This window comes from Vicugna pacos, chromosome 1 (genome assembly GCF_048564905.1).
Source record: "Vicugna pacos chromosome 1, VicPac4, whole genome shotgun sequence".
Classification (NCBI taxonomy): domain Eukaryota; kingdom Metazoa; phylum Chordata; class Mammalia; order Artiodactyla; family Camelidae; genus Vicugna; species Vicugna pacos.
In genome coordinates, this window is record NC_132987.1 from 121636714 (window position 1) to 121661388 (window position 24675).

The window sequence follows — 24675 nt, forward strand, 5'->3', positions numbered from 1 at the left end:
CTCTGGACCCCAAGCCCCACTGTGGAAGCGGCGTTGGTGGACCCGACACCTGCGCTCTGCAGAGAGAATTCTGAAAGCCAGAATCTCATGCAAACAGGATATTAGCTTTTGTCAGAAAGATCAAAAAGGGCTTGAGGTTTTTCTTCTCAGCCTCAGCCTCTCCTGCCTCCCCCTCTCCGGCTTTATCTGCTCTGTTCAGTCTGAAGCAGGAAGAGATGGCCGCAGGGGAGACTCAGCTCTACGCGAAGGTTTTCAACAAGCTCCGGGGCCGCAGCGTCCCCTCGCTCCTGGAGCCCCTCCTGGGGATGGGCTTCCCGGCGCACACCGCGTGAGTACCACTCCCTGGGCTCGTGCCCGGGGCCCGGAGCCCACCCTTCTGTGGCCGCAGAACTGCAGGGGCTCAGAGCACGTACTTCCTGTGGAAGGGGTGAACCGTGCGGGCTAGAGACTATCTCAAAATAAGGTCTTTTCTGCTTCCATAAACGACACCATCTTTGCCTTTTAATGACAAACTCTGCTGGCTGGTGACAGGGGTGGGGGACCCTGAAATTTGTGAAAATTGGAACTAGGGTTTAGAGGAGCTTAGGGCCTGGCTGTACCCTCTCTGCGAGCAGCCCAGTGACTCTGAGACAGCGTTTCACTCTAATTTGAAAGCCCCGAAGTCGGGGGGTCTCTGATGCTGAGACCTGTTGAAATAAACAAGACCGCGTTTCTAAATGTGCAGGGAAACTGTCCGTCCTCAGGGGGATCTCTTAATGCCTGGTCATGAAGGGATATGGTCACAGGACTCCCCCAGCAGGGCTGGTGCGATCCTTCTCACCCAAGGAGAAGGGCCACGCGGACTGCAGTCTCAGGAGTACCCCCTCGGAGAGGCGGGTACCACAAAACAAGGAGGCCAACATCAGGTTGCGGCTTCCACAGGGAACCAGGTTCTTAGACCTGCCCTTTCCACGTGCTTATTCGCATGGGAAGTGCATCTGAAGTCTCTTGGTAACCTTGGATTTGGGTGGGGGCAAACTTTCCTTTAATGGATAACAAACCTGTGACCCAACTGGATGGAATGACTGGACCACTTTCCTCCCCAACCCGTCGGGACCTCTTCATCGCACATATCGTGGTAAACGGGGGTCTGTGCGATGGCAGCAGAACCAAGCGTGTGCCGGGTGCCTGCTGGGTGCCTGCCGGGTGCCGACACCACCCATCAGAGGCAGACGGGGCCAGAGGCCAGGGAGGGCGGGTGGTGGGAGGGCAGGGCAGGCATCCCACTCCCGGGGACTGGAAAGCCTTAGGACTACATGACCAAAGCTACCGCTGGAAGCAGACTCAAAATTCCTTCCGCTGTAAGCGTTAGCCATGTGTCAGAGGTGGAGGAGCGTGTCTTTAACGTCTTCCTGAGGCTGAAGCCCGGGTAGGGCCCCTGCTAACCACTCGGGAAGCCTCACCCCGGGGCCTGTACCCTCCAAACCAGCGTCGCCGGGCACCATGCCTCCTTGACACCCCGGCTACCTCCAGGCTGAGTTCCTGGATGGATTCCCTTTGCCACACTGCATTCTGTCTGGTGTGGTCCCCTTCAGGTAAACTCAATGCAGCATACTTACACGCCAGTTTCAACAATGAGGAAGACACGGTTACTCCCAGGGAACTCACAGGCAGGCAGGCGGACACAAGTCCAATGAGATGAGGGGCCGGTGACCACATGTGCAGTGGGGAAACACAGGAGGGCTGCACATCCACCCTGCTTGGATGGTCTGGGGAAGGCTTCCTGGAAGAGGAAGACTTCTGAGCGGAGCCTGGAAGGCCCAGTGTCGTTCCTCTCAGGGCACGTTGGCACCGCGCTGCATCTTGGCAAGGAGGCAGGTGTGAGAGCCAGGGACGTGACTCTGCACAGCCAACTGGAGGGTCCGAGAGTGGGAGCACCTGGCTGGGGAGCAGGGTGCATGGGGTAGGGCTGGGGAGGCCGGATTCTGGCATGGCTGCCCCTCAGGCATGAGTCCTTGGACTTCCGGCCAGGGACAGGGGGTGGGAGCCAGGGAAGGAAAATGATGGGGAAGATGCAAGCCGTCTGCATTTCCAAAACCACAGTGATGCCACGAGGGCAGAGGCCTGCATCCCCCACTGAGACCTCGCCATTCAGCCCTGGGTGGGGGACTCCTGAAGGTCCCGGGAGTAGCAAGGACACCCCTGCCTCTCTGACCTTTTCTAAGGAGTAGAAGGCGGGTTCTGAGACCTCCCTGTCTCCCGATTCCCTACAGGCTAAAGGCGTTGGCAGCTACTGGAAGGAAGACTGTGGAGGAGGCCTCAGACTGGTGAGTGGAGTGCCCACAGGGGCCGGGAGGGCTCCGCAGGGGGGACGCTGCTCACTCTGGGTGGGCGGTGGCACCTCCATGCTACCCACCCAGCGCCCAGGGAAAGGCGCAAAGAGCCCGCATTTAAAATGGAAAACAGGAGAGAGAGAACTTTGAACAAAGCTTTCTTCCCTTAAAAGTCTGATTTAACCCAGGCATGATTGTCAATGAAGAAAAATATTCATGTGATTTGTTGAATAAATTGGGAAGTGCCATTTGTGCTGCTAGGAAAAGGAGGTTGCCGCTTCAGATGGGGCGAGAGCTTGTGGGTGGTCATGAACGCCCCCTGAGCCTTAAGGGTGCCAGGTGCTTGGGGGCGGGGGGGGGGCGCTGGTTCCGGAGGCTCCACCCCCCCAGCTCGGCCGCCGCCCACTGCTCCGGTTTTCTGCCCTGGGAATCAAAGGGGGCACCCCGTCTCTAAAACCCAGTCCTGCCTGCGTGTGCCCTGATGCTATCATCCTGCCCTTTGGCGGGAAGTCCCCTCGTGCTCTGCCCCGGAATAGCTGTAGTGAAAATCAAGCAAAACACCCAGGTCCCATCAGGCTGGGGCGCCCCCCCAGAGCAGGATGGCAAACACCCGCACTTGGTCTCTGAGCGTCCAGCATGTCCTCGAAAAGCTTAGGCCAAGGGTGAAAAGGCACCCCCTGTGCAGAGAAACACCCAGGACCCTCTGGGCTAGAGTAACTCTGAAGTCAGTTACCACATTTGAATTAAAAATCAAACCCCCTGCTGTACAAGTGCTGGTTGGTTTCTGCCAGCGACGACTCAGTGGAAAAGACCAGCAGGCCCACCAGGAGCAGGGAGGCGGGGGGCCCCTGGACTCTGCAAGAGTGGCCCCAACCTCACTCCTAACAGGGAGGTGCAGATTAGGGTGCTGGGAGCAGCGAAAGGCAGCTTTAAGCATTGGTGGGGATGAGGAGAAGGTGGTCTCAGCTTCCAGGTTGCCGTCTGGGGTGACTCTCAACCCCGAAAATGTGTGTGGCCGCAGCCCACCAGTTCATGTCTGAGTACATTCCGTGGCGAAACACAAGGGGCCTAAAGAGACACGCACAAAGGTCTTGACTACAGTGCTATGACATTGCAAAAAAAAAGGGAACCAATGTACACGCCCATCAATGGCCTGGATGGACAGAATATCACTCATGCAGACAGTGGAACGTGTTACAGCCCTTAGACGGTTCGTGCTGACGCACTTAACTAGATGGCTGTGTATACGCTGCAAAAATGTCTTTAGTAAAAAATGCAAGTTGCAGAATAATTTGAAGAACTGCTTCTGATTCATATGAAACACACACAAGTGCTATGTATGGATTCGTTACCTACATGTCTAGTAGTAAGCAAAGCGGATTATGAACTGAGCTGCTGCTAGACAAGTGAGCCAGGGAAGGGAGCCAGGATGAAGGGGACACAGCTTCCTCCGCTGGCATTTTTGTATTATTACTATGAGAAGGTATCTGTGCACATCGAATGTTTTCTCAAGTGGTTGTATATCGATTCCTAAATTTCATATCATGTCACAAGCACTTCTCGGAGGCATCAGAAACTATTCAAATCCGTAATTTCTAACGAGTACCTGATGTATAAATTTACCATTATTTATCTAGTTTTTCCTTCTTTCCCATTAAAAATCACTGTACAATAAATGTCTACGCAGGCCATTGTATTTATCGCTTTTGCTTTTTCCTTTGGACCCATGTCTGGAAGTGGAGTTATTAGTGCAGAAGGAAGGGGAGTTTAAAGGCTCTTGACACATGTGGGCAAGTGGCTTCATATAAAGGCTGCAGAGATTCATCCTCAAGTCTCAGCACCTTTGACACGACTGAGCGTACTTTTACCCCCTGAAAGACATTCTGTTCATTTGACAAATAAGAAAAGTGGTGTCTCATGCCTGTCTCCATTTTCTTTATTATTGGTGAGCATGAACTTGAATTTGGGGCTCTATATCATTTTTCCTAGTACTTAAAATAACTTTCCAAATTGACAGAAAATATAGGTCTTTGTGGCTTTGATTTTTATACTTCACAAATTTGAAGTTTGGGATAAAATTAAAACGTCCGTCTTTTCCATATAATTTTCAGCCCTAAGGAGATGCCTGGCCCCCAATGATCATTAGAAAACCAGGTTCTGAGCCTTACTGTCACCTGCCTCTCCTCGCGGTCTTCGGGCCTGGGAATCAGACCAGCTGGCGCTCAGACCGGCCAGACCCCGACCTGCTCCGCGGTCGCGCCGCGCCCGGACTTGCTGAGCCTCGCCGGGCGTGCAGCTCAGTGCTCTGCGCGGCCTGTCCGTCCGAGACACGGCCCGGCTCCATCCTCCCTGGGGAAAGACTCTTCACACCAGGTGAACATGTCCCATCCTCTGTTGCAGGCTGCACTCCCACTGCAATGACCCTTCTCTCGACGACCCCATCCCCCAGGAATACGCCCTTTTCCTCTGCCCCACGGGGTCCCTGCTGGAAAAACTCCAAGAGTTCTGGAGAGAGAGCAAGCGGCAGTGCGCGAAGAACAGAGCTCACGAGGTCTTCCCTCACATAACGCTCTGTGACTTCTTCACGGTGAGTCCGCCCAACGCGCCTTTAACGCTCATTAACATGGCGACAGCTGAAGTCATTTTCTGCGATAACTGGGCAGTGATGGGACAAAACTGAGGGCAGCCACAGGATTCTCTTTCATGGAGTGATCTGCAGTGGTGGTGTTAGCTGGCCTCTTTGCGTGAGATAGCCTTTACTTTCCTCCTCATCTTTGTCAGCTCAACTCCTATTCATTCTTCAGAACCCAACTCATTTATCCCCTCCCTTTTTTTAAGTATTCCTCAGCTCTCTAGGCGGAAAGGGGTGCTGCCTTTTGTGCTTCCACCAGCTTCTCATTTCTATCGCTGATGGCACTTTCCCTGTTGTATGGCAACGTGTCTGGTGCAGCTCTGTATCCTTCACTGGACTGAAATCCTCAAGGAAAGGTGGATGCCTCACTCACTGTGGGACCCGCTGAGACTAGCACAGTGCCTCAAACAGAGTGGGTGCTTCACAAGTGTGTGATGGATCAACTGGAGAATGGGAGATGATTGGCCAGTCACAGAGGCAGATGGGCAGCTCCATAGGCATCCTGGGAAGGTGAGGAGGACCTGGGCTGCTCAAAAGACAAGAGGAAGGGTGCGAAGCAGGGAAGGAGGGACACCACCTCCTCTGTGGCTCTGGACCAGGGAAGCCTGGAGACCTCCCTGGCCCCGCCCCGGCTCTGCTGTCAGCAAGCTCTAAGTGTCCCACTGGGGCCAGGGAGCCCTCCATTCCAGGCTCCTGTGCCCTGCGTGGAAAGGAGGATGCAGACCTCGTAGGGAAGGTTTCCAGAAGATGCACAGAAGAAGCGGCACCTTCCCGAGCCCCTGCCAATAATCCTCATTTGCTGGGCTGGTGGCATTTGTGACATTCGGGCTCCTTTCTGGCTGTCCTTGGAGTTCATCAGGGAAAGAAGAGGCAGCCGGGCTGTGATAAACATGACCTTAGAAATGCACATGCTTGGCCGTCGGGGAGAGAGTGCTGGCCTGGGCTTCCATGTCCTTCAACATCTCTACACTGAGGTGTGTACACGCCTGCACATGCACACACATATGCATACACACACACGTACGCATACACACAAACCATGTCACGCACAAATGCACACACAGACACACACACACACATATGTACTGTAAATGAAAAATATTTCAGCCATCAAGTCCTCAGCCTCTACCACCACCCTCAACAGTGAGCGGAGGGAACTCAGGATGCAGACAAGCAGGCAGCCTGGCCTCTGCTGCCACCCCCAGCGGTGCCCCCTGAGGGGGCTCAGGATGTGGACGAAGAGGATGCTGCCCTAGACAGCAAAGGTGCGGATCAGAGGAGTGACTTCAATGAGCCCAGCCCTTTGCACCTTCCCACACACAGAAAAGCGCTAAATTCCTTAACTTGAGATGTCTGGTTTTCTTTAATTAACAGTCATCTTTCGATTTTCTTTGTTGCGAAAACTCATATGCATCCTGGCTTCTACCTTGCCTCTTTGGAGCCATCTCTTAGGGGATCTGAGAGGCCGTGTCCCGGGCTAAAGTCCTTGGAAAGTCGCTGAATAAAACATAATGCTCAGCTCTTAGGTTGGGACTTTTATTTCAGTCGGCAATATATACAGACACACAATGTCACACACAGATACACAGACACAGACCGTGTCACACAGACACAGACAGACACACACACACACACACACACACCCCTCCCTTCTGCTGCGCCTCCTGGTCCCCCCACCCCTGCCCCACCCTGCCTTGGTGGCCAAGACCCCTTTTCCAGCAGAAGCGTGTAACAGGGTCTCTCTCTGCCTTTGACTCGGTAAAGTGAGAACGTGCGACCCCCAGGTGGTGGCGTCCACTGCAGCTCTGTTTATAACATGGCTCTGAGCGTCCTGATCAACGTCTGAGACCGAGAAACACCACGTGGCCAGCTGTTCCCCCACGTGCAGTGGTGCCCACTGCTTTCCAGGCCCGTGAGGGCTGCAAAGACGGAGCCCACAGGGTTTTGTGAGTTTAGTGTGCCCCCAGTTCAGAGTGGGGAGGAAGTGTCCATTAAAAGCGGCAATAAGGTTTATCCCTCAGAGACTAAGGAGTGCGTGGGAAATTCAGAGGGAGCCCGTGGCTGGGGAGAGCAGGGACCGGCCAGCCTCCCGTGGGGGTCACCGTGTCCGGGTCCTACGGGGGTCCCACGTGGCCTCGCAGAGTCTTCCGTGTGGAGGAAGGGCTTCAAGTTGAGGTGGCGGCTTGGGCAGCGCTGAGCCCAGGAGCCAGGAGGCGCTCGGTCTGGCTGGAAGGCAGGTGGTGAGTGACAGGCGGGGGGTGACGAGGAGCTTGGGACCCAAGACCACCTTGGAGGACATGCTGTCAGGGACAAGGACGGCTCAGTCACTGGCTGAGAGCATGGTCTGCTGCTGGCTACGACCCTCCTCTGTGGGGTAGGTTCTGAGCAGGGTACCCTGGGGCTGCCTCAAGGTCGACTGGATTCCTCCAGAAGCCAGTAATGCGGTGCTGAGCACAGCTGTGGGCCCCGGGAGAGGAGGGGGCTCCAGAAGCGACGCAGGGTTGCGTCACCGCAAGGTGGAGTGAGTGAGGGACGGAGTTAGACGGACAGGGGACTTCCCACCTGGGCACTTAAAGGGTATTCCATCCCCAAAAGAACTGTACCTGAATTGTCTAAGAAACTGGGAACCAGCTGTAGAGCAAATCCATAGCCCCGAACGCCAGGACCAGTTACATTATGTTATAGTGTCACAAGCACAAAAGAGCCTCCCGTGTCGGGTGACTTTTATTCATTAAGGTAACAGGTGACTGTCCTGTCTCTGTCCCTCAGTGCGAAGACCAGAAGGTGGAGTGTCTGTACGAGGCACTGAAGCGAGCTGGGGACCGGGTCCTGGGGACCTTCCCTGCGGCTGTGCCCCTGGTTCTCCACTCCTCCATCAGCTACCTGGGCTTCTTCGTGAGCGACGGCCCCGCAGACATCATCCGGGAATTTGCCGTGATGTTCGCCTCGGAAGCCTCATCCTTGGCAGGTAGGCAGGGCCCGGTGCCGAGGAAGGGACCCCTTTGTGCCTGGGGCTGAGCTCCCGCACTTGGATGCCATAGGCGGACCACGAGTGCAGGCTGTTCTCCGACGTCAGCCGGCTGGAGGCCTGGCTTGCCTGGTCTCCGGGGCAGGGGGCGCACGTGCCCTCAACAGGCCACTTCCGCCCCCACCTGCTCTTTCCCATCAGCAACTGGGACACAGCCTTAACCTAAAGCTGAACAATTAGTCAGAGCCTCCCTACTGGGCTAGGATGTCCTTCAAAACCGTGAGCGAACAGAGACTCAGAACCAGCAGAGAGCTGTCCTCTAAGAGGGAGCAGCCTCGTCTGCAGGGATGTGGTTTTTTCAAAACACTCAGTCATAGTCCAGCCACCTGGGAGACTGTCCCAGGAGGGGACGTTATGTGGCTCCAAAGGGACGGGGGAGTGTAGGCTGGTGTGCACACAGGGGGTTGGGGAACCCCCGGCCCTATGTGTCTCCCCCTCCCCAAGGTCTCTCTCCTCACGGGGCCAGCGCTGTGTGTAAACACAAGTCCTAGACGGTTCATTTTCATTTTTTAGGTATGAGTGTAGCCTTGCCTCCTTGGCCTCTTGGGGGAAAGATTATTTAGACTCACTTTGAGAATTAGCCAAATCCCTTTTCTCCAACACCAGCCGGGGTCTGGAGGCTGAGGTGCCAGCTGGGGTTTAGAGGCAACTCTGCCCCTGACCTCAGGCGCGAATTCTCCCTCATCTCCACTTAGGGATGTGCCCCTAATCACCTGCTCTAACCCCCGAGCCATTTTCTGCAGCCTGTTTGGGGAACTTCCTGGCACCCAGAGGTGCTTGGTCCTGCTGTGATTTGCTGAGTCTGAAACTCGAGGAGACCGCGGTACCCGGGGAGGGGCCGTCCCTGCCCCCCGCAGACTTGTGCGCACGAGGATCCCAGCCATGTGACCACGTTCCTTGGCCCCAGGTTTCCATCTGGATGCTGGCTTGTTGGGTCTGGGGTCATATTTGCTAGATCATTATAAACATACCCGCGTCTTTGAGGACTGGTCGCCTTTGTGTAAACGTGCGTCCAGAGGACAACTCTTTAATCTCCTCGTCTCTAAATGGACAACGTGGCTCTTGTCCTGGTGAAAAGTGTCAGCTACTGGCCTCCGAACAGGCACAGCAGCCCACTGACTCTTCATGCCCCCCCAGAATGGCTCTCAGTGGTCCCATTTTAGAAAGGAGTGACCAGGGCTGTGAAGAATAAAGTGTTTGCCCAAGGTCACTGTCATGGGTTGAAACGTGTCCCCTAAAATTCATGCCCTCCCAGAAGCTCAGAGAAGGACCTTGTTTGGAAATAGGGTCTTTGTAGGTGTAATTAATTGAGGTCACACTGGAGTAGGGCAGGCCCTAAACCCAACATCTGGGGTCCTTGTAAGATGAGGGGAAGCTGCAGGGAGACACAGAGAGGCCATGTGACACTGGACGCAGGCACTGGAGGGGCGCGGCCACAAGCCAAGGAGGGCCAGGGGCCGCCGGGAGCTGGAGGAGCGAGGGAAGACCTTCCCCAGAGCCTGCAGAGGGGGCTGGCCGGCCGCCACCTTGGCTTTGGACTTCGGGCCTCCGAATTTTGAAAAGAAATGTCTGTTGTCCTAAGCCACCCAGTGTGTGGCAGTCTGTGACAACAGTTCAAGAAACCAACAGAGTCCCCTAACCAGTGGGGGCCGGATCTGGCACTGGAGTCCAGCCCTGTCTTGCTCCACACCGCCTGGCTTTCGTGCTGGCCGGCCCTGCTTCCTGGGGGGGCCGGCTCTGACCTCCTGCCCCTCACCTGACCCTGGGCAGGCTCCGCCCTGCCCTTCCACAGCCTGTGCCCTGGGCCGACTCCGACCTGTGGGTCCTCTCCAGCAAGTGTGTCCCTTGCCACCTCGGCGTCCCCAGGGCCACGCTCACTCAGATGCCGGTTCCTCCGTGATCTCTCCGATAAGGACCGGCGGGCCTTTCCCAAGCCATGCTGACTCACAGGGCACGGCCATCCTCCCCTGCTCGGCTGAAACACCCGAGAAAAGGAATTTCCCCGCCGCCCACACACTCTCTTGCTTCAGGCTTCTCACCCCCGCAGCTCAGGGCATGGAGACCTCACTGGTTTCCCCTTTGGTCACAAAGTCTCAGCTAGAGGGTGGAAGACAAGGGTGGGGCCAAGTCTGGGCTCCCGGAAGCGCTTGCGTCTCCTTTGACTTTTTTAGGGGGTGGGGTGGAGGGGAGGGCAGAGCCTGCATGTGGCTAAGGGTGGCCCGTGGGAAAGGGGGCAGATAACTAATGCTACCTGAGTCTCCTGGGGACCTGACAGTTAGGAGACCGGTTTCCCACGACAGCCCTGCGGGCTGCCATCCTCACCTCAAGTCATTGCCGTGGAAACTGAAGCTGAGTCAGACCAGGATGCTCCCAAGGTCATCTGCCAGACAGGGCCAGGTCTGTCTGACTCCAAAGTCTGTGCCCTTCCTCTGATCACCGCCACCCTGGAACATAGCAGCCTGGCAGCCTGGCTGATGTTAGATCCTGCTGCTTCGGGGTGCCGCCGCCCACTGACCTGAGAGCCCCGGGAGGAGGGCCATGAGGGCTGGGGCCACAAGGATAGAGGTCACTCAAAAAGGCCAGGGCCCGGCCGCTCCGAGGGCACCCGCCTCACCAGAGCGGCCGCTGTTAGAGGGGCTGCCGTGCTTGCCGGAGGCGCATTGCCCAGGGCCTTTCTTCCAAAGACTGCAACTGAACAGAAAGCCGACGACCTGGAGCCTGCCCGAGCTCACCCGCCCCGGCCACTGAGCAACATGTGCATCCCAGGGGATGCAGATTTTAATCATTTGGGCAACTAGCTTGCAAACTGGTAGGCCACAAACCATCCCCCCGCCCCAAAAAGAACCCTGTATCTCTACACCCGCCGCTTTCCCACTTCCTCGTACAATCTGCAGGCGTCCAGTCATCTCCTTACTAATGAGGTGACCTCTGTGCCACGACGCCATCGGGGCCGAGTGTCTGCCTTGTGGAGGAAGCCCCGCCCGGTGCAGGGGGGTGGGGAAGAGGCTCCACGTATAATGGCGCTTTCACCGCCAACCTGGGCGCGTAGCTGCCCTGGGACGCGGAGCCCCTGGGCGTGCGGTGCTGGCGGTTTGGGTACAGGTGCCCAGCACCCCCGTTTGCCTGATTTCACAGACTGCACCGTGAAGCCTTGCACCAAGCAGCTGCATCTGACCCTGGCCCACAAGTTCTACCCCCACCACCAGAGGACGCTAGAGCAGCTGGCCAGAGCCATCCCCCCGGGCCACAGCTGCCAGTGGACCGCCGCGCTCTACTCCCGGGACATGCGCTTCGTACACTACCAGGTAAGCAAACCCGGGCCTGGGGGCCCAGCCAGGGAGGCCCCAGTCAGGCTGTCGGGCTGGGTCCCCCCACAGGAACAGGTGCATGGCTCCCCCTCTGGCAGAGCACTGGCCCCAGGGCCCTTGGCTGGAGGAACTTTAGAAGAAGGAATAACTTCTACTGTTTCTCCAAAATCACTTTGTTGTCTGCATTTTGAAATCAACTTTCTTTTGTAAGTGAGTTGCAAACACATAGAAATTTGGGGGAAAAAATGGAAAAATTTCTGGCATTAAAAATGCACCATTATAATTAAAGAGGAAACAAAAAAATGCACCATTGCAAAGGCTCATAATGGAATACACTGGGTTGCTTATTAACTATTTAATGACTTGAGTGAAGTCGCATGCCAGGACTTCCTCCCCATGGAACTGGTTGGTTTAAATAGGAAGCTGGTCCTCCTTTCAGACCCATGGAATAAGTATGACCGAATCCACCACGTTCCTTGGTGTGGGAGATGCTGCAAATCACCTCACTCCAAGGAGGGTGGATGTGAGCATCTCGTTACACTTTGAGAATTTTCATATGAGAAACACATAAATAGAGATAACAGTAAGATGGACAGGGACAGATACCAAAATTCACTTCTACATGCATCCACAGAAGCCTATGCACCCTTTTGTTCTATCCTACTGTCATCAACAAAGGCTTGGATGCGTCTTGGAGACGTGGAAGCCATCAGGGGAGCCTGAGAACAAAGACCCTCCCAGTGCTCTTTCCCAGCACACGTCCTTGCTCGAGACATGAGGACACTTGCCTCCTTTCTAGACCCTGAGGGTCCTGTACCAGTACAACCCCCAGAACGTGGATGAGCTGATGCTGAGTCCCGGCGACCACATCTTCGTGGACCCCACTCAGCAGGAGGAAGCCAGCGAGGGCTGGGTGATTGGGACCTCGCAGCGGACTGGCTGCCGGGGCTTCCTGCCCGAGAACTACACGGAGCGGGTCAGCGAGTGTGACACGTGGGTGAAGCACAGGTGAGTGTCGCTCCGCCGCTCTCTGAGTCAGTGTCTGGGAGCTGTCTGCAAACAGTGGCCACAGTGCCTGTGTGCTTCTAGACCTTTCCACTCTTGGTAAAAGTTGCCTTCTCCATGTTGGCAGCATTATCCCTGCAGGTATATGGTAAACATCTTGGTTGATTCGTGGTTTTCTGCTGACAACAATCAGAAAACATGAGTTACTCTACAAGAATCTTCTGAGGTCATAACCCCAAAAGGACTACAAAATGCCGCCTCCTTGTTGGGAGCGTAATAACTTAGAACCAGCAGCCCGGAGCTCAGTTCTTCTTGTCCTTCAGCTCAGTGTATAAGCTGTAACATCCTAAGGGGCAGCAGTACTTTTCTGTTGCTCTGTGAGAAATGGCCATGAACGTAACAGCTAGAACAACACACATTTATTATCTCCTAGTTTCCCCAGTGGGGTTGGCATAGTTGAGTCTTCCACTCGGGGTCTCCCAAGGCCGCAGTCACGCTTTGGCTGGGGCTGGGGTCCTATGTGCGGCTGGGGGTCCTCTCCCCAGCTCACGTGGTTGTAGGCGGAATTCCTTTCCTTGAAGCTGTAAGAGTCCTGGTGGCTTGCTTCTTCGTGTTCAGCTGGAATTTCTTAATTTTAGCACCGCTAGCATCACTTGGGGAGCTGAAGCTTTTCAAAATCATCAGGTGCTGGTTCATTTTTGCTGGATGGTTCTCCTCTCGATTTCTCTCTCTCTTCACACGTTTTACTATAAGCAGCAAGAAGGAGCCAAACCTTCAGTGCTTGGCTTGGAAATGTCCTTACCTACACAGGAACTTCATCACTTACAAGTTCTGCTTTCAATGGACAATGTCACTAAACTCTTTGCCACCACATAAGAGGGATCCCCTTCCTGTGGTGTCCTACCAGTGTCTCACTCCACCCCGCGTCCTCACCAGTGACACCTGGGACATCCACATTCTATTCACAGTCTGTCCAAGTCATTCAGACTTTTTTGACCGTGCTTCTCAAAATTCTCCCAGCCTCCCCCCTGCTCAGTCTCAAAGCGGCTCCCAAATTTCAGGTATTTGTCACAGCAGCTCCCCACTCTTGAAACCAAATTTTGTATCAGCAAAGACTAACCAGAGGAGTTGAACCAGTAATTTCTATATTGTATATTTATCTAATACATGTTTAAAATATACTATTCTATTCTTAATATATGCTAATATATTGATAATATAAATGATTTATATTTGTTATATTATTATAATATACACATATGTCACATACCACCGAGATACATACAGTGTATATATGGACTTATCATAAGAAATTGCCTTGTGTGGTTGTTGGGGCTAAGCAAGCACAGGCAAGAAGAAAGGGAAGGCAACCACAGCAGGCTGGACACCCATGGGTGAGTGGAACTTGTCACCTGTGTGTGACAACTGGGGAGGACCACCCGGGCAGATGGAGAACAGTTAACTGCAGACACAGCTGCTATTTGGAACCTCTGAGCTCAGGGAAGACCTAAGCCTGTTCTGTTTTTTTAAACTCCTTTATTGTGGTGTGGCTCCTGTACCATAAACTCCACATATTTCAGATGCACAGTTTGATGGTTTTGATAGATGTCCACACCCATGAAACCACCACCACAATCAAGATAGTGAACATTTCCATCGCTCCCCAAGCACTGCAATTTTCGAATTCCCAATTTATCCCTTCCCACCCCCTTCACCCCCTGGTAACCATAAGTTTGTTCTCTGTGTCTGTGAGTCTGTTTCTGTTTTGTAGATAAGTTCATTTGTGTCCTTTTTTTAAGATTCCACATGTAAGTGATATCGTATGGCATTTTTCCTTCTCTTTCTGGCTGACTTCAAGACCTCAGCCTTTTTCAAAGACCTTCCAACTAAAGAAGTGAGGCCCACCCAGGATAGTCTCCCCTTTGATTAACTTAAGGTCACCTGATTAGGGATCTTAATTACATCTGAAAAACCTCTTTGCATCAGCACCTGGATTTGCATTTCATTGTATAGCTGAGAAAAAGTGCGTGTATGCTTTTGACCATGATCTAGTCTGCCTGTAGAAGAGATAATTAAATAAAAAATAAGCTAGTGAAATATATTATGATATGGCCATACAGTAGAATACTTGAAGTTTTAAAAAATGATGAGGAGGAAGTATTTTATGTGCTGTTAGTTTTTTAAAAATCCAAGATAAGTTGCAGAACAATGTGTGTAGGACAGCACTGCTTGTGGGGAAGGATGAAGTAAAACATGAGCATCTGTACACGGATGCACAATGTGTACTGATATGCGTCTTTATGCCTAAAAGTTCCCTGGAAGGGAGGACCTCTAGAAACTTCTAACCATGGCTCCCCACAGGGCTGAGGGTCGGGGACTGGACAACAGGACAGGGAGGGAGAAATTTTCACTCTATACCACTGCATAATTTAAAATTTTTTTGAACCATAGAAATGCATTACTTATTCAAAATATAAATTGATCAATTTTAAGTTAAAAAAAAGAATATAAGAAAGTTGGGTCGAAGGGATGATAAATGGAGAAAAGTCAGACAAACTCAGGGCCACACTTTGCACACACTGTGCTCGCTGTGGGGCCCCAGCTCCGAGCTCTCCCCAGCCCCAGGTGGAGGGGGACTCGCTCCCACAAAGTGATCACAGCTGACCGAGGTGCGGATGTGGACCAGCTGTTCCATAAAAGCACAGTTTTGTGGGTGTAGGCATGACCATGGGTCCAGAGGCCACGGCAAAGTCACAGGGACTGCAGACATAATCAGATCAGTCATCCTCCCTGAGAGCTGAGAATGCCCGGGCCCAGGGAGGTGGGAGGCTGGCGGCATCGCTAGATGAAGGAAGCCCTTGCTCCGTTTTAGACCCAGCCCAGCCCGTCACCTGGTCCGACGAGCTGTTAAGGAGGAGCAGGAGCGGAGGTGCTGGTCCCACCCTAAGTGGCCACCTACTTCCACGGAGCATGGGCTCCCCTGTGGCCCCTGTCCCTCAGGACGAGACAGCCTCACTGTCACCAGACAACTGGCAAACTGGATGTCTCTAGAACCATGCAGCAAAGACTCTGGAGAAAATGAGCCTGTGGCTGTTACATTTCTCACCTCACAGTGAATCTGTCAGTCACCCGTCGCCAAAATAACCATTCCAGCCTTCCAGCTGGACATATCTGGGGCTGCTCTTCCTAGAAACAAGCTTCCCCTCAGGACTTAATAAGTATTAACAAGAATTACAGCAAAAGGAGAGAAAACTAGGCACTGGGCTAGGCTGTGGGGCGTCCGACTGGCCGTGTCTGAGCAGCACTCCATCCTCACTGGGGCAGCAGTGAGACAGCGTGTCATGTGACTGTGGGCAGAAAGGCCGGGAACCACCCTGCTGTCGGACTCAGCTGTCCCAGCTAAGTCTTCTAAAGCTGCCAAAGTTGTACTTTATTAAACACTTAAAGCCTTTAAGATCAGAAATGGCCCTAGAATGTCTGGGCACATCACTGGTCTTTTGAGCACTGGGCAGTGTGGTCAGACGGCACTGTCCCAAGGCTACCTGCATGGTGGACGGACAGACCGCGGTTCAGACGCTGGACCAGGATCCCCGACAGTGTCAGCACAGGGTCCGCACTTGGCACAGGGAAGCCAGCAGGGAGAACGGCTGGCCTTCCACCCGGCACCCACCCCAACGTGGCCATGCGGCCTTGGGGCAAGAGCTCGGGAGTCTGGATTCACAGGACAACAAAATGAGCCGGCAGTCTTTGCTCCTTACCTTGAAGAAAAGGCTCAGAGGTGACCCGAGGGACAGTGGTGGAGGAGTGCATTCAGGAATCACAGCAGTTCTCGACTCTCCACAGAGAAGGACGGACGTGGCACCCCCTCGCACAGAGAGCGGAGGAGCCGCGCACGTTCGCGCTCCAAGAACCTTCCGTCTCCTTCTGGCCAGGAGGAGGTTACCAACAGTACATACCCGGTGACTTTCCAAAACCACAGCGTGAGCTGGTGGCAGGTAGCTCAGACATAGTGAAGCACTGTCGTGGGCTGCATTGCATCCCCAGAATTCAAATGTTGAAATCCTCGCCCTCGGCACTCAGAATTTGACTGTATTTGGAGGTGGGTTTTTAAAGAGGAGATGGACGTAGTGTGAGATCATCAGGCTGGGCCCTGATCCATCTGACTGGTGACCTGGTAGGAAGAGGAAACTGGGCCTCAGGCGCACACAGAAGGGGACCGTGTGGGGACCCAGGGAGGAGACGGCATCCACAAGCAAGGCGAGAGGCCTCGGAGGAGCCAGCGCCGCCCCACCCCGGCCTTGGCTCCCAGAGGAGGAGGTCGGCTGGTGAGCCGCCGCCTGGCGCCTCGCTGCGGCCGCCCTAACGGCCCGCGCACTGTAGGTGAACCGTGCAGTGAGCCTCTGAAGTTTAGGGGAAAGCAGAAATACTAAAATGCTAAGTTCTATCCTTTCCCTCTCGTCGCCAACCTAGATCATGTTTCATTTGAAAGCCTCGCCCTCCGAAAAAAGATTCCGTTTTCTCTCTGACTGTAAACTGCACAGATGTTATTTATAGATAAAGACCCGTGCCACCTGCACCGCGGCCGAGCGGGGGTGCGCGGCCGCCCGCCTCCGGGAAGAGGAAGCCGCCGCGCGGGGGGCGGCGGCCGAGTGTCGGCCGCTGGGGGCGGGAGCCCCCGGGTTCTGCGCGCTGACAGCGGCCCCGGGGGCGGGGGGCACGCGAGCCCAGTAGACCCGTCCGCCCTGAATGCTGCCGTCCCGCCAAAAGGAGCTCAAGGCCGCAGAGGAAGCAGCAGGCGAAGGGAAGGCACCGCTTGCAGCCGGTTTCGGAAACGCGTTGCCAACGTCCAACCACCGCAGGCGCGGAGGGCGGGCCGGGCGGCTGCGGGGTGACAGGCAGGTGGCCTGAGCCCCAGGGCCGCTGAGCCTCGGGAGCAACGATGCCCCTCCCAGGGCGGGACCTTGCGGGGTCTCCGGAGGGACGCCTGGACTGCCGTCAGCTTTGTGGGAATCTGGGACTTGGGGCCCCTCTGCGAGAAAGGCAGACATTAGCAGATGGGCTGAGTGAGTAGAAACACCACGTTCATGATGGAGAATATCAATCCTCTCACTCATTTCCAGGTTTCGTGACATTCGAGGGACAGTCCCAAGGGGATCATTTGTTGGGCCTTCACTGAATGATTGAAAAGTGTATCTGGGAGAGTAAACAGGAGAGGAGAGTTGAGAACACTTTGAACAGTAAAGGGGAGGAGAGGAGAGACCTACCCTGCCAGATAGTAAAAACATGCCGTCCGCATGTGATATGGTACCGCCTGGAAGGAAAGGGAAAAGGCAGCTCCGGGGAACAGGTGGATGGCAGGGGGAGAGACCCGGCGTACTGGGAGGTTGTGTCTGCTGGGCGCCTCAGAGACAGGAGCGTAAATGGGTTCACAGTAAATGGTGCCCTACGTGACCTCACAGCATGCACTGAAGTCAGCTCCTGACAGAGAAGAGAACTCGAGAGAGAAAGAAAATCATTTCAAAATAGAAGGCAGTTTAAATGACAGTATGTCTGAATTCTGGACTGGGGAGAGCTTTGAAAGCAGAGAAGCATGTGGGCACATCTTAGAGTGAAACTTAACAGACCTGTCATTAATAAGGATTAAATGCTTAAAATTTAAGACTTCTGTAGGTTAAAAATCATAAATATATTACAACTTATGAGCAAGATGGAGAAAAGGGAACCCTCCTACACTGTTGGTGGGAATGTAGTTTGGTGCAGCCATCATGGTAAACAGTACGGAGATTCCTCAAAAAACTAAAAACAGACTTATCATATGATCCAGCAATCCCACTCCTGGGCATATGTCTGGAGGGAACTCCAGTTTGAAAAGATACGTGCCCCTCAATGTTCACAGCAGCACTATTGACAACAGCCAAGACATGGAAACAACTGAAATGTCCATCACCAGATGACTGGGTAAAGAAGCTGCAGTTTATTTATACAATGGAATACTACTCAGCCATAAGGAAGAATAAAATAATGCCATTTGCAGAAACATGGATGGACCTGGAGATCATCATTCTAAGTGAAGTCAGCCAGAAAGAGAAAGAAAAATACCATATGATATCTCTCATTTGTGAATCTAAAAAAAAGAAAAAAGAAGACACTAATGAACTCATCTACAAAACAGAAACAGACTCACAGACATAGACAATCTTATGGTTACTGGGGGAAAGGGGGTGAGAAGGAATAAATTTGGGAGTTTGAGATTTGTAAAGGTTCACCACTATATATAAAAATAGATAAAAACAAGTTTCTTCTGTACAGCACAGGGAACTATATTCAATATCTTGTAATAACCTTTAATGAAAACAAATACATGTATGTATATGTATGACTGAGACATTGTGCTGTGCACCAGAGACCGACACATTGTAACTGACTATAATTCAATTTAAAAAAATAATAATAATAATAAATAAAATAAAGAGCAAGATGGAAACAAGGCTTTTCAGAAAATAGTAATTAAGATGAAGTTCCCTTACCAGTGACTCAGGTGAGCAGATTACCTGCCTCCTCTTCCACTAGCATCAAAGGCCCAGGCATCCCTGGACGCTCTGCTGGCCGGTTGCTTTGTGTCTGACCCGCTGCCGTCTACACTCCAGGCACCGTGACAGGTGGGCGTCAGGAGAGCGCCCACCAGCTCTTGCCACCTGCGGCCTCTGGGCCCACCTGCCCGTCTCCCGCCCATTAGACTATGATGCTCGGTCCAAACTCCTGGCCAACTTACCAAATCCCATCCCTCCTGGGCTTCTGGTGCCCACTCCCCCAGAGCACTGTGCCAGCATCATCTGCCGTCCCAAGACCTTCCCCAAGGGTGGCCACCCGCAAACAAACATGCTGTCATCCTCAAAGCAAAACCAAGCACAAGCTCTCTTTCCCATCTCCCTCTCCAGCTCCTGCCCGTCACTCTGCTCTGATTGTATGTTTTTATTTTAATCAGCCTGGTTTGAACCCAGCCCGCATGCTACATACAGCAGGCTGCCCGCACTGTCAGGACAGCTGCAGTGGCGCTCCTTTGCGACCACCAGCACGGGTGTTCGGATCCCGCAGGAAAGGGAACCAGAAGTGGTTGTGGATTGTTTCTGGATCGAGTTGATGAAGATGACCTTTCCCTTTATAACATGGGTCTTCCCTGGGGCGCCCAGTCATTTCTTGCCCTCGGAGGATTTCCGTGACCACGGGCTCCTTCCTTACTCACGCTCCTCCTCCGGCCCCTCCCTCATCCCTCCCCTCGGCGTCCCCCACTCACTTTGTAGAGTTCTCACGGCGCTGGTATGCTGTGACCTTTGCCCTCAGCCATCCCCAGAGCTCCTGAACACCTGCCCACCCCAGGGGCACCTTTCCTGATCCACCGGACAAGGAGAAATTTCTCTCGGCTGCGCCCACCCGCCCACTAGTCTGGGCCTTTCCGGGGCGTTCCCACGGTGCAGAACGTGCCTGCTCTGCTCGCCTGTCCCCGTCTCCCAGCCACAGCCACCTTCACGCCTTTAGCTGTTTCAGAAGATGGGCCTGAAGAGGGTGATGTGCTGGTTTGCTCCGGTCCCTAACAAGACACCATAGGCAGGCGGCTTAAGTGACAGAGCTCATTCTTTCACAGTCCTGGGGCTGGACATCCAAGATGGGGCTGCTTCCCCTGAGGCCTCTCCTTGGCGCGCGGATGCCGCTCCTCCGAGTCCTCACACGGTCGTGCCTCTGTGCGAGTCGGTGTCCTGACCGCCCTTCTCATAAGGACACCAGCCAGATTGAATCAGCACCCACCCTAGCGGCCTCTTTTTACTTGAATCAGCTCTTTAAAGGCCCCACCTCCACGCAGGGGCACCTTTGGAGGTCCTGGGGGTCAGGACTGTAAACTTCAAGGGCACGCAGTTCAGCCCATAGCGGGGTGTGATGCCCTAACCCGCCCACCGCTTCCTGTACCCTCCCAAGCACGTGCTGACCGGGGCTTCCCCGTGTCTGCCCCACATGGCATCCCCTTCTCCTCCTGCAGGACGTACACCTTCAGTCTGGCCGCGGACCTGAGCTCCAGAAAGGACGGCGAAGCCAGCGGCAGACGAAATGGGGAGCCTCACCCTCCGCCCACGTCCTGGAGCGTCTGCAGCCTGCAGTCCCTACAGGTGACCAGGCCCCTTGATGTCAAAGTGAGCTGAGTACAACTGCGCTCGGTGTCAACTCCAGGTGTACACAGACCCTCGGGTGTGGCTTCTGTTTGGAGACCCTGCCACCCTGAGCTCAGACCCGGGTGGGTCAGCAGGGGACCCATCTGTCTGCCTCCGGGTTGCTCTGTCCTGTCCACCCTGGGCAGACAGTGACCCCTACACACACACACACACACACACACACACACACACACACACACACACACACACACACACACTGTCTGCAAGAACGTGCAGTTCATGTCCGTAGCTTGGCCGGTCATAGTGCCAGGACCAGGGTCAGGAATGGGGCAGGACACGGCCCTCCAGGAATCCCCTCCTCCAGCCTAATTCTCTCATCAGCCAGCTGGTTCCCACCAAGAACCCATCGGCCTCCCAGTGGCTGCCTCCAGGCCAGACAAGACTGAGCCCAGGGCAGAGGACACTGGGATGCTGGGAGGACAACGGGGTGACCTCTTTAGCCAGGTCCTCGGTGGGGGAGGACGGCCCAGACAGAGGGGCTACTGACTGTGAGCCAGGGTCCTGCCAGCCACAGACAGATGAAGATGGGGCCGCCCCAGACTCGCTGCGGTGGGGAGACCAGGCACGGACTCAGGTGGGGGCTCCCCGAGGCTACACCCCACTTCCCAGGCTGAAGGGGGGGAGAAGCTGGATTGGGAGGCTCAGCCCCAAGCCGGCCTCTGAATGCGCTGGCGCCTCACACGGGGGAGAGCTGGCCCCGTCGCCATGACCGGAGCCCCCCCACCCCAGGCTCGAGCTCGCCCCTTCCGGGCGGCAGGAAAGGAGGGCTGTGGCCGTGGGCTAGCTGAGGCGGACGCGCAGCGTGCTGAGTCGTGGCCCCAAAGACGTGGGGTCCTGACGCCTGCCACCTGCGAATGTCATGAGAAGAGTCTTTGCCTTTGGGGCCGAGATAAGGATCTCCACGGGGAGATGGTCCTGGATTAGCCTGCGGGCCTGAAATCTAATCACCACCATCCTCAACCAGGAAACGAGGGGAGGTGAAGCCCACAGACAAGGAGACACAGGCATGCAGGGAGCGGCCCTGTGACCACAGGACAGAGACTGGACCGTCCGCCACACGCTGAGGATGCCAGGGCCACCAGCAGCTGGAAGAGGCAGGAAGGGGCCTCTCCTAGAGCCTCTGAGGGGACCTGGCCCTGCGACACCTTGATTCTGGACTTCCAGCCTTCGGAACTGGAAAAGAATAAGTTTCTTTTGTTTCCAGCCCCCAGTGGGTGCTTCGTTACCGCCGTCCTGGGAAAGGCGTCCACACCTTCGGTCTGCCATCCTGGAGACCCTGGAGATGAGTCCATCCCAGTCCCCATGGGCCTTTCCCTTGATTATAACACTCCGATTGCAAACCTCTGTGCTTCGTAGTTCAGATGCTCTGGCTCTTCCAGGGAAGGAAATGCCTCAAACCCAAAACCTCAGCCCGAGGCAGCGGCGGCACTTTGAGACAGTCAGTGAGCTGACCAGCGCTGGGGCCCGTGTGTGCCCCGCAACCCACTCGGGGATCAGCCCCAGCAGGGAATGGGATGGACAGGGTGCCCTGGCATCAGTATCGGCAATTCCGCGTGGACACACTTGAGCTGTAAGATGAAAGACAGCCTTGCCCTTGGAACTGCCCTGGGCGTTGGCATCCAGAGCCAAACATCCTTTGCTCCTCCTCAAAGTCACCCCACATCACAGCCTGGAGGTGACCCTTGGGTTAACTCACCAAAGCACTGACCTCCCTAAGAACAGAGGTGGTCGTGCTCCCTGCAGTTGTGAGTCTCAAAGGCCATCGAGCCCCTGCCCAGCGCAGAGGAGGGCTGCCCCAGACCGATCTGCTGGTCCCCTGGCCACACGCTGCTGACCTCCGTCAGGGCCTTTCTCCTGCCAAAGGAAGGTACACAGGGTGAAACAAAATGCCGTTTCCCCCAGCACCCAGCCAAACAGAAAACCGCCAGCTGTGGGAAGGAAGAGCGGCCAGCAAGAAAGAAGCAAGAGGATAGATGCAGGGCTCCACCCCCCAGCGCTCAGAGCTGAGCACATGCCCTGGCACCAGGCAGGGAGCCACCTTTAACACACCAAACCAGGCTGGTCCTGGAGGGCCCCTCGGAGGACGAGTCCCAGCAACAGAGATTAGGATGGATGGATGGATGGAAGGAAGAAAGGAAGGGACGGAGGGAGGAAGGAAGGAAGGAAGGAAGGAAGGAAGGAAAAGAGAAAGAAAGAAAAAAAGAAAGAAAGGAAGGAAGGAAGAAAAAGAAAGAAAGGGAGAAAGAAAGAAGGAAGGAAGGAAGGAAGGAAAGAAGGAAATAAAGAAAGAAAAGAAAGAAAAGAAAGACATATGTACAGAAGGTTCGACTGACCGTTTTTCAGCGTTCCTATGGTGCAAAGGCAACATGCATTCGGTGGAATTTTGAATACTTGCATTTTGAGTGTGGCTCTTCCCCTGGACTAACGATACGCAGCGCGATCCTCCCTCGTGCTGCGGGGCAGAGGCAGCCCCGCTCGCCGTCAGCCGCGCAATCATGAGGGCGAGCCACCGACGCACTGACAGCCGTGCCGGACTGAGCCCCCTATTCTGTTTCTCACTTTCCGTTGGGAATTCAATCAATTACACACGACTTTCAACGCTTTGTTATAAACAGGCTTTGTGTTGGGTGATTTTGCCCAACCTCAGGCTAATGAAAGTGTTCTGAGCACGGTTAAGTTCAGGTTGACCGAGCTATGATGTTTGGTAGGGTGGGTGTATTAAATGCATGTTTGATTTAAGAGATTTTTAATTTACGATGGGTTTATGGAGGCGTAACCCCACCATGAGTCAAGGAAGATCTATATATTTATGTATGTATATGTATACACACACGCACGTTGATTACACACGTCTATCATACAAGGTGCATTACATAATCTATAATACTGTACATCACTATAACGTTATGTGTACACATACTGTTGCTTTTAGACAGGTACTGATGATGCCCTAAGAAGTCACCGTGGAGGGATGCTGTGGGCTGAGTGTTTGTGCCCCCCCCAATTCACATGGTGAAATCCTGTTGATTCATGTGATACATGAGGAGGTGGGGGCTTTTGGAAGGTGGTTGGGTCATGAGGGTGGAGCCCTCATGACTCGGATTAGTGACTTGATGAGAAAGACACCAAGAGCCCCTCACCCAGCTGCACTGCACGCTGACCCTGGGCACCCTGGGACTCCCAGACCCCAGAACTGTGAGACGTAAATCCCTGTTGCTCCTAAGCCAGCCAGGGCACATCATTAGAGCAGCCTGAAGGGACCGAGACAAGGGGTGAGGGCTTGGAGGACAGGAGAGTAGACACTGGATGGGCTGTGGGGTGGGTCGTTAAACCATCTTTCCATTTCCTGTGTACACGATAATGCCCATAAATTAAAAGTCGCCAGAAATTGAAGCGCTCTCCACCTGCAATTCCTCGTCCCCTTCACCGTCGTGGCTCTGGTGACACGGGCAGGAGCTGCTGCACAAGGAGGGAGGCAGGTGGCGCCCAGTCCAGCCCTGGGATGAGGGGAGATGTGTGGGGCAAGTCTCACCATGTGGGTGTTAAAGCGCACGTGCCCTTCTCTCCGCCGCTCCAGGCCACGGCAGCGAGGAAGAGCATTTTGGTGGTGCGCCACGGTGAGAGACTGGACCAAATCTTCGGGAAGTCGTGGCTGCAGCAGTGTTCCACTCTGGACGGTAGGTGGAGTTCTGGCAGAACCCAGACACAGAAATTAGACAAACTTAACAGATGAGATTGCATCTCAGGGTTCCTAGCCAGAGCCCCCGGGGCACCGTTCTTCAGAGTGGCCGCGCATGGACCGTCTGTGCGCCCCGCCTTGCCCCTGGCACCACACATACGCATTCGAGTGTGGATGCAGTCTGTAAGTATCTTAATGCTTTGCAGGAGATGGAGGAATGGTTTCAAGATTAAGCAGGTCTGCTGGTGTGACGCACGGGCAGCCTTGTGTGTCCGGGCGGCTGGCAGGTGGATGCGGCGTTGACCTGAGAGCGGGTCGCTCTGACCCACAGCCTCGGACCCCTCAGCTGCTGGCACGCACCCCATCCTGCAATCTCACAGCTGCAGTTCTCTGAGTTCGCCTTCCCTGCGGGGGTCACTGCCCTACCATGTGTGGCCATGTTGCTCAACAGAAGGGCATTTTTTTTAACGTGTCTGGTGTTTATACCAA

General features: G+C 54.4%; 1 protein-coding gene across 3 annotated transcripts in view; it reads left to right on the forward strand.

Annotated features, from left to right (window-relative positions):
- The first annotated feature begins 211 nt into the window (after positions 1-211).
- UBASH3A (ubiquitin associated and SH3 domain containing A) overlaps positions 212-24675 on the forward strand; it is a 39491-nt gene continuing 15027 nt past the window's right edge. For 2 of the 3 annotated variants that reach the window (XM_072938626.1, XM_072938667.1), the window contains exons 1-8: positions 212-328; positions 2253-2306; positions 4713-4899; positions 7714-7912; positions 11108-11277; positions 12080-12288; positions 20318-20444; positions 24085-24184. In XM_072938626.1, the coding sequence (XP_072794727.1) occupies positions 216-328; positions 2253-2306; positions 4713-4899; positions 7714-7912; positions 11108-11277; positions 12080-12288; positions 20318-20444; positions 24085-24184 (1159 nt within the window). In that variant the 5' untranslated portion in view covers positions 212-215. Of the gene's footprint in view, positions 329-2252; positions 2307-4712; positions 4900-7713; positions 7913-11107; positions 11278-12079; positions 12289-20317; positions 20469-24084; positions 24185-24675 lie in introns of all 3 variants that reach the window. The other variant, XM_072938555.1, reaches the window with a different exon arrangement.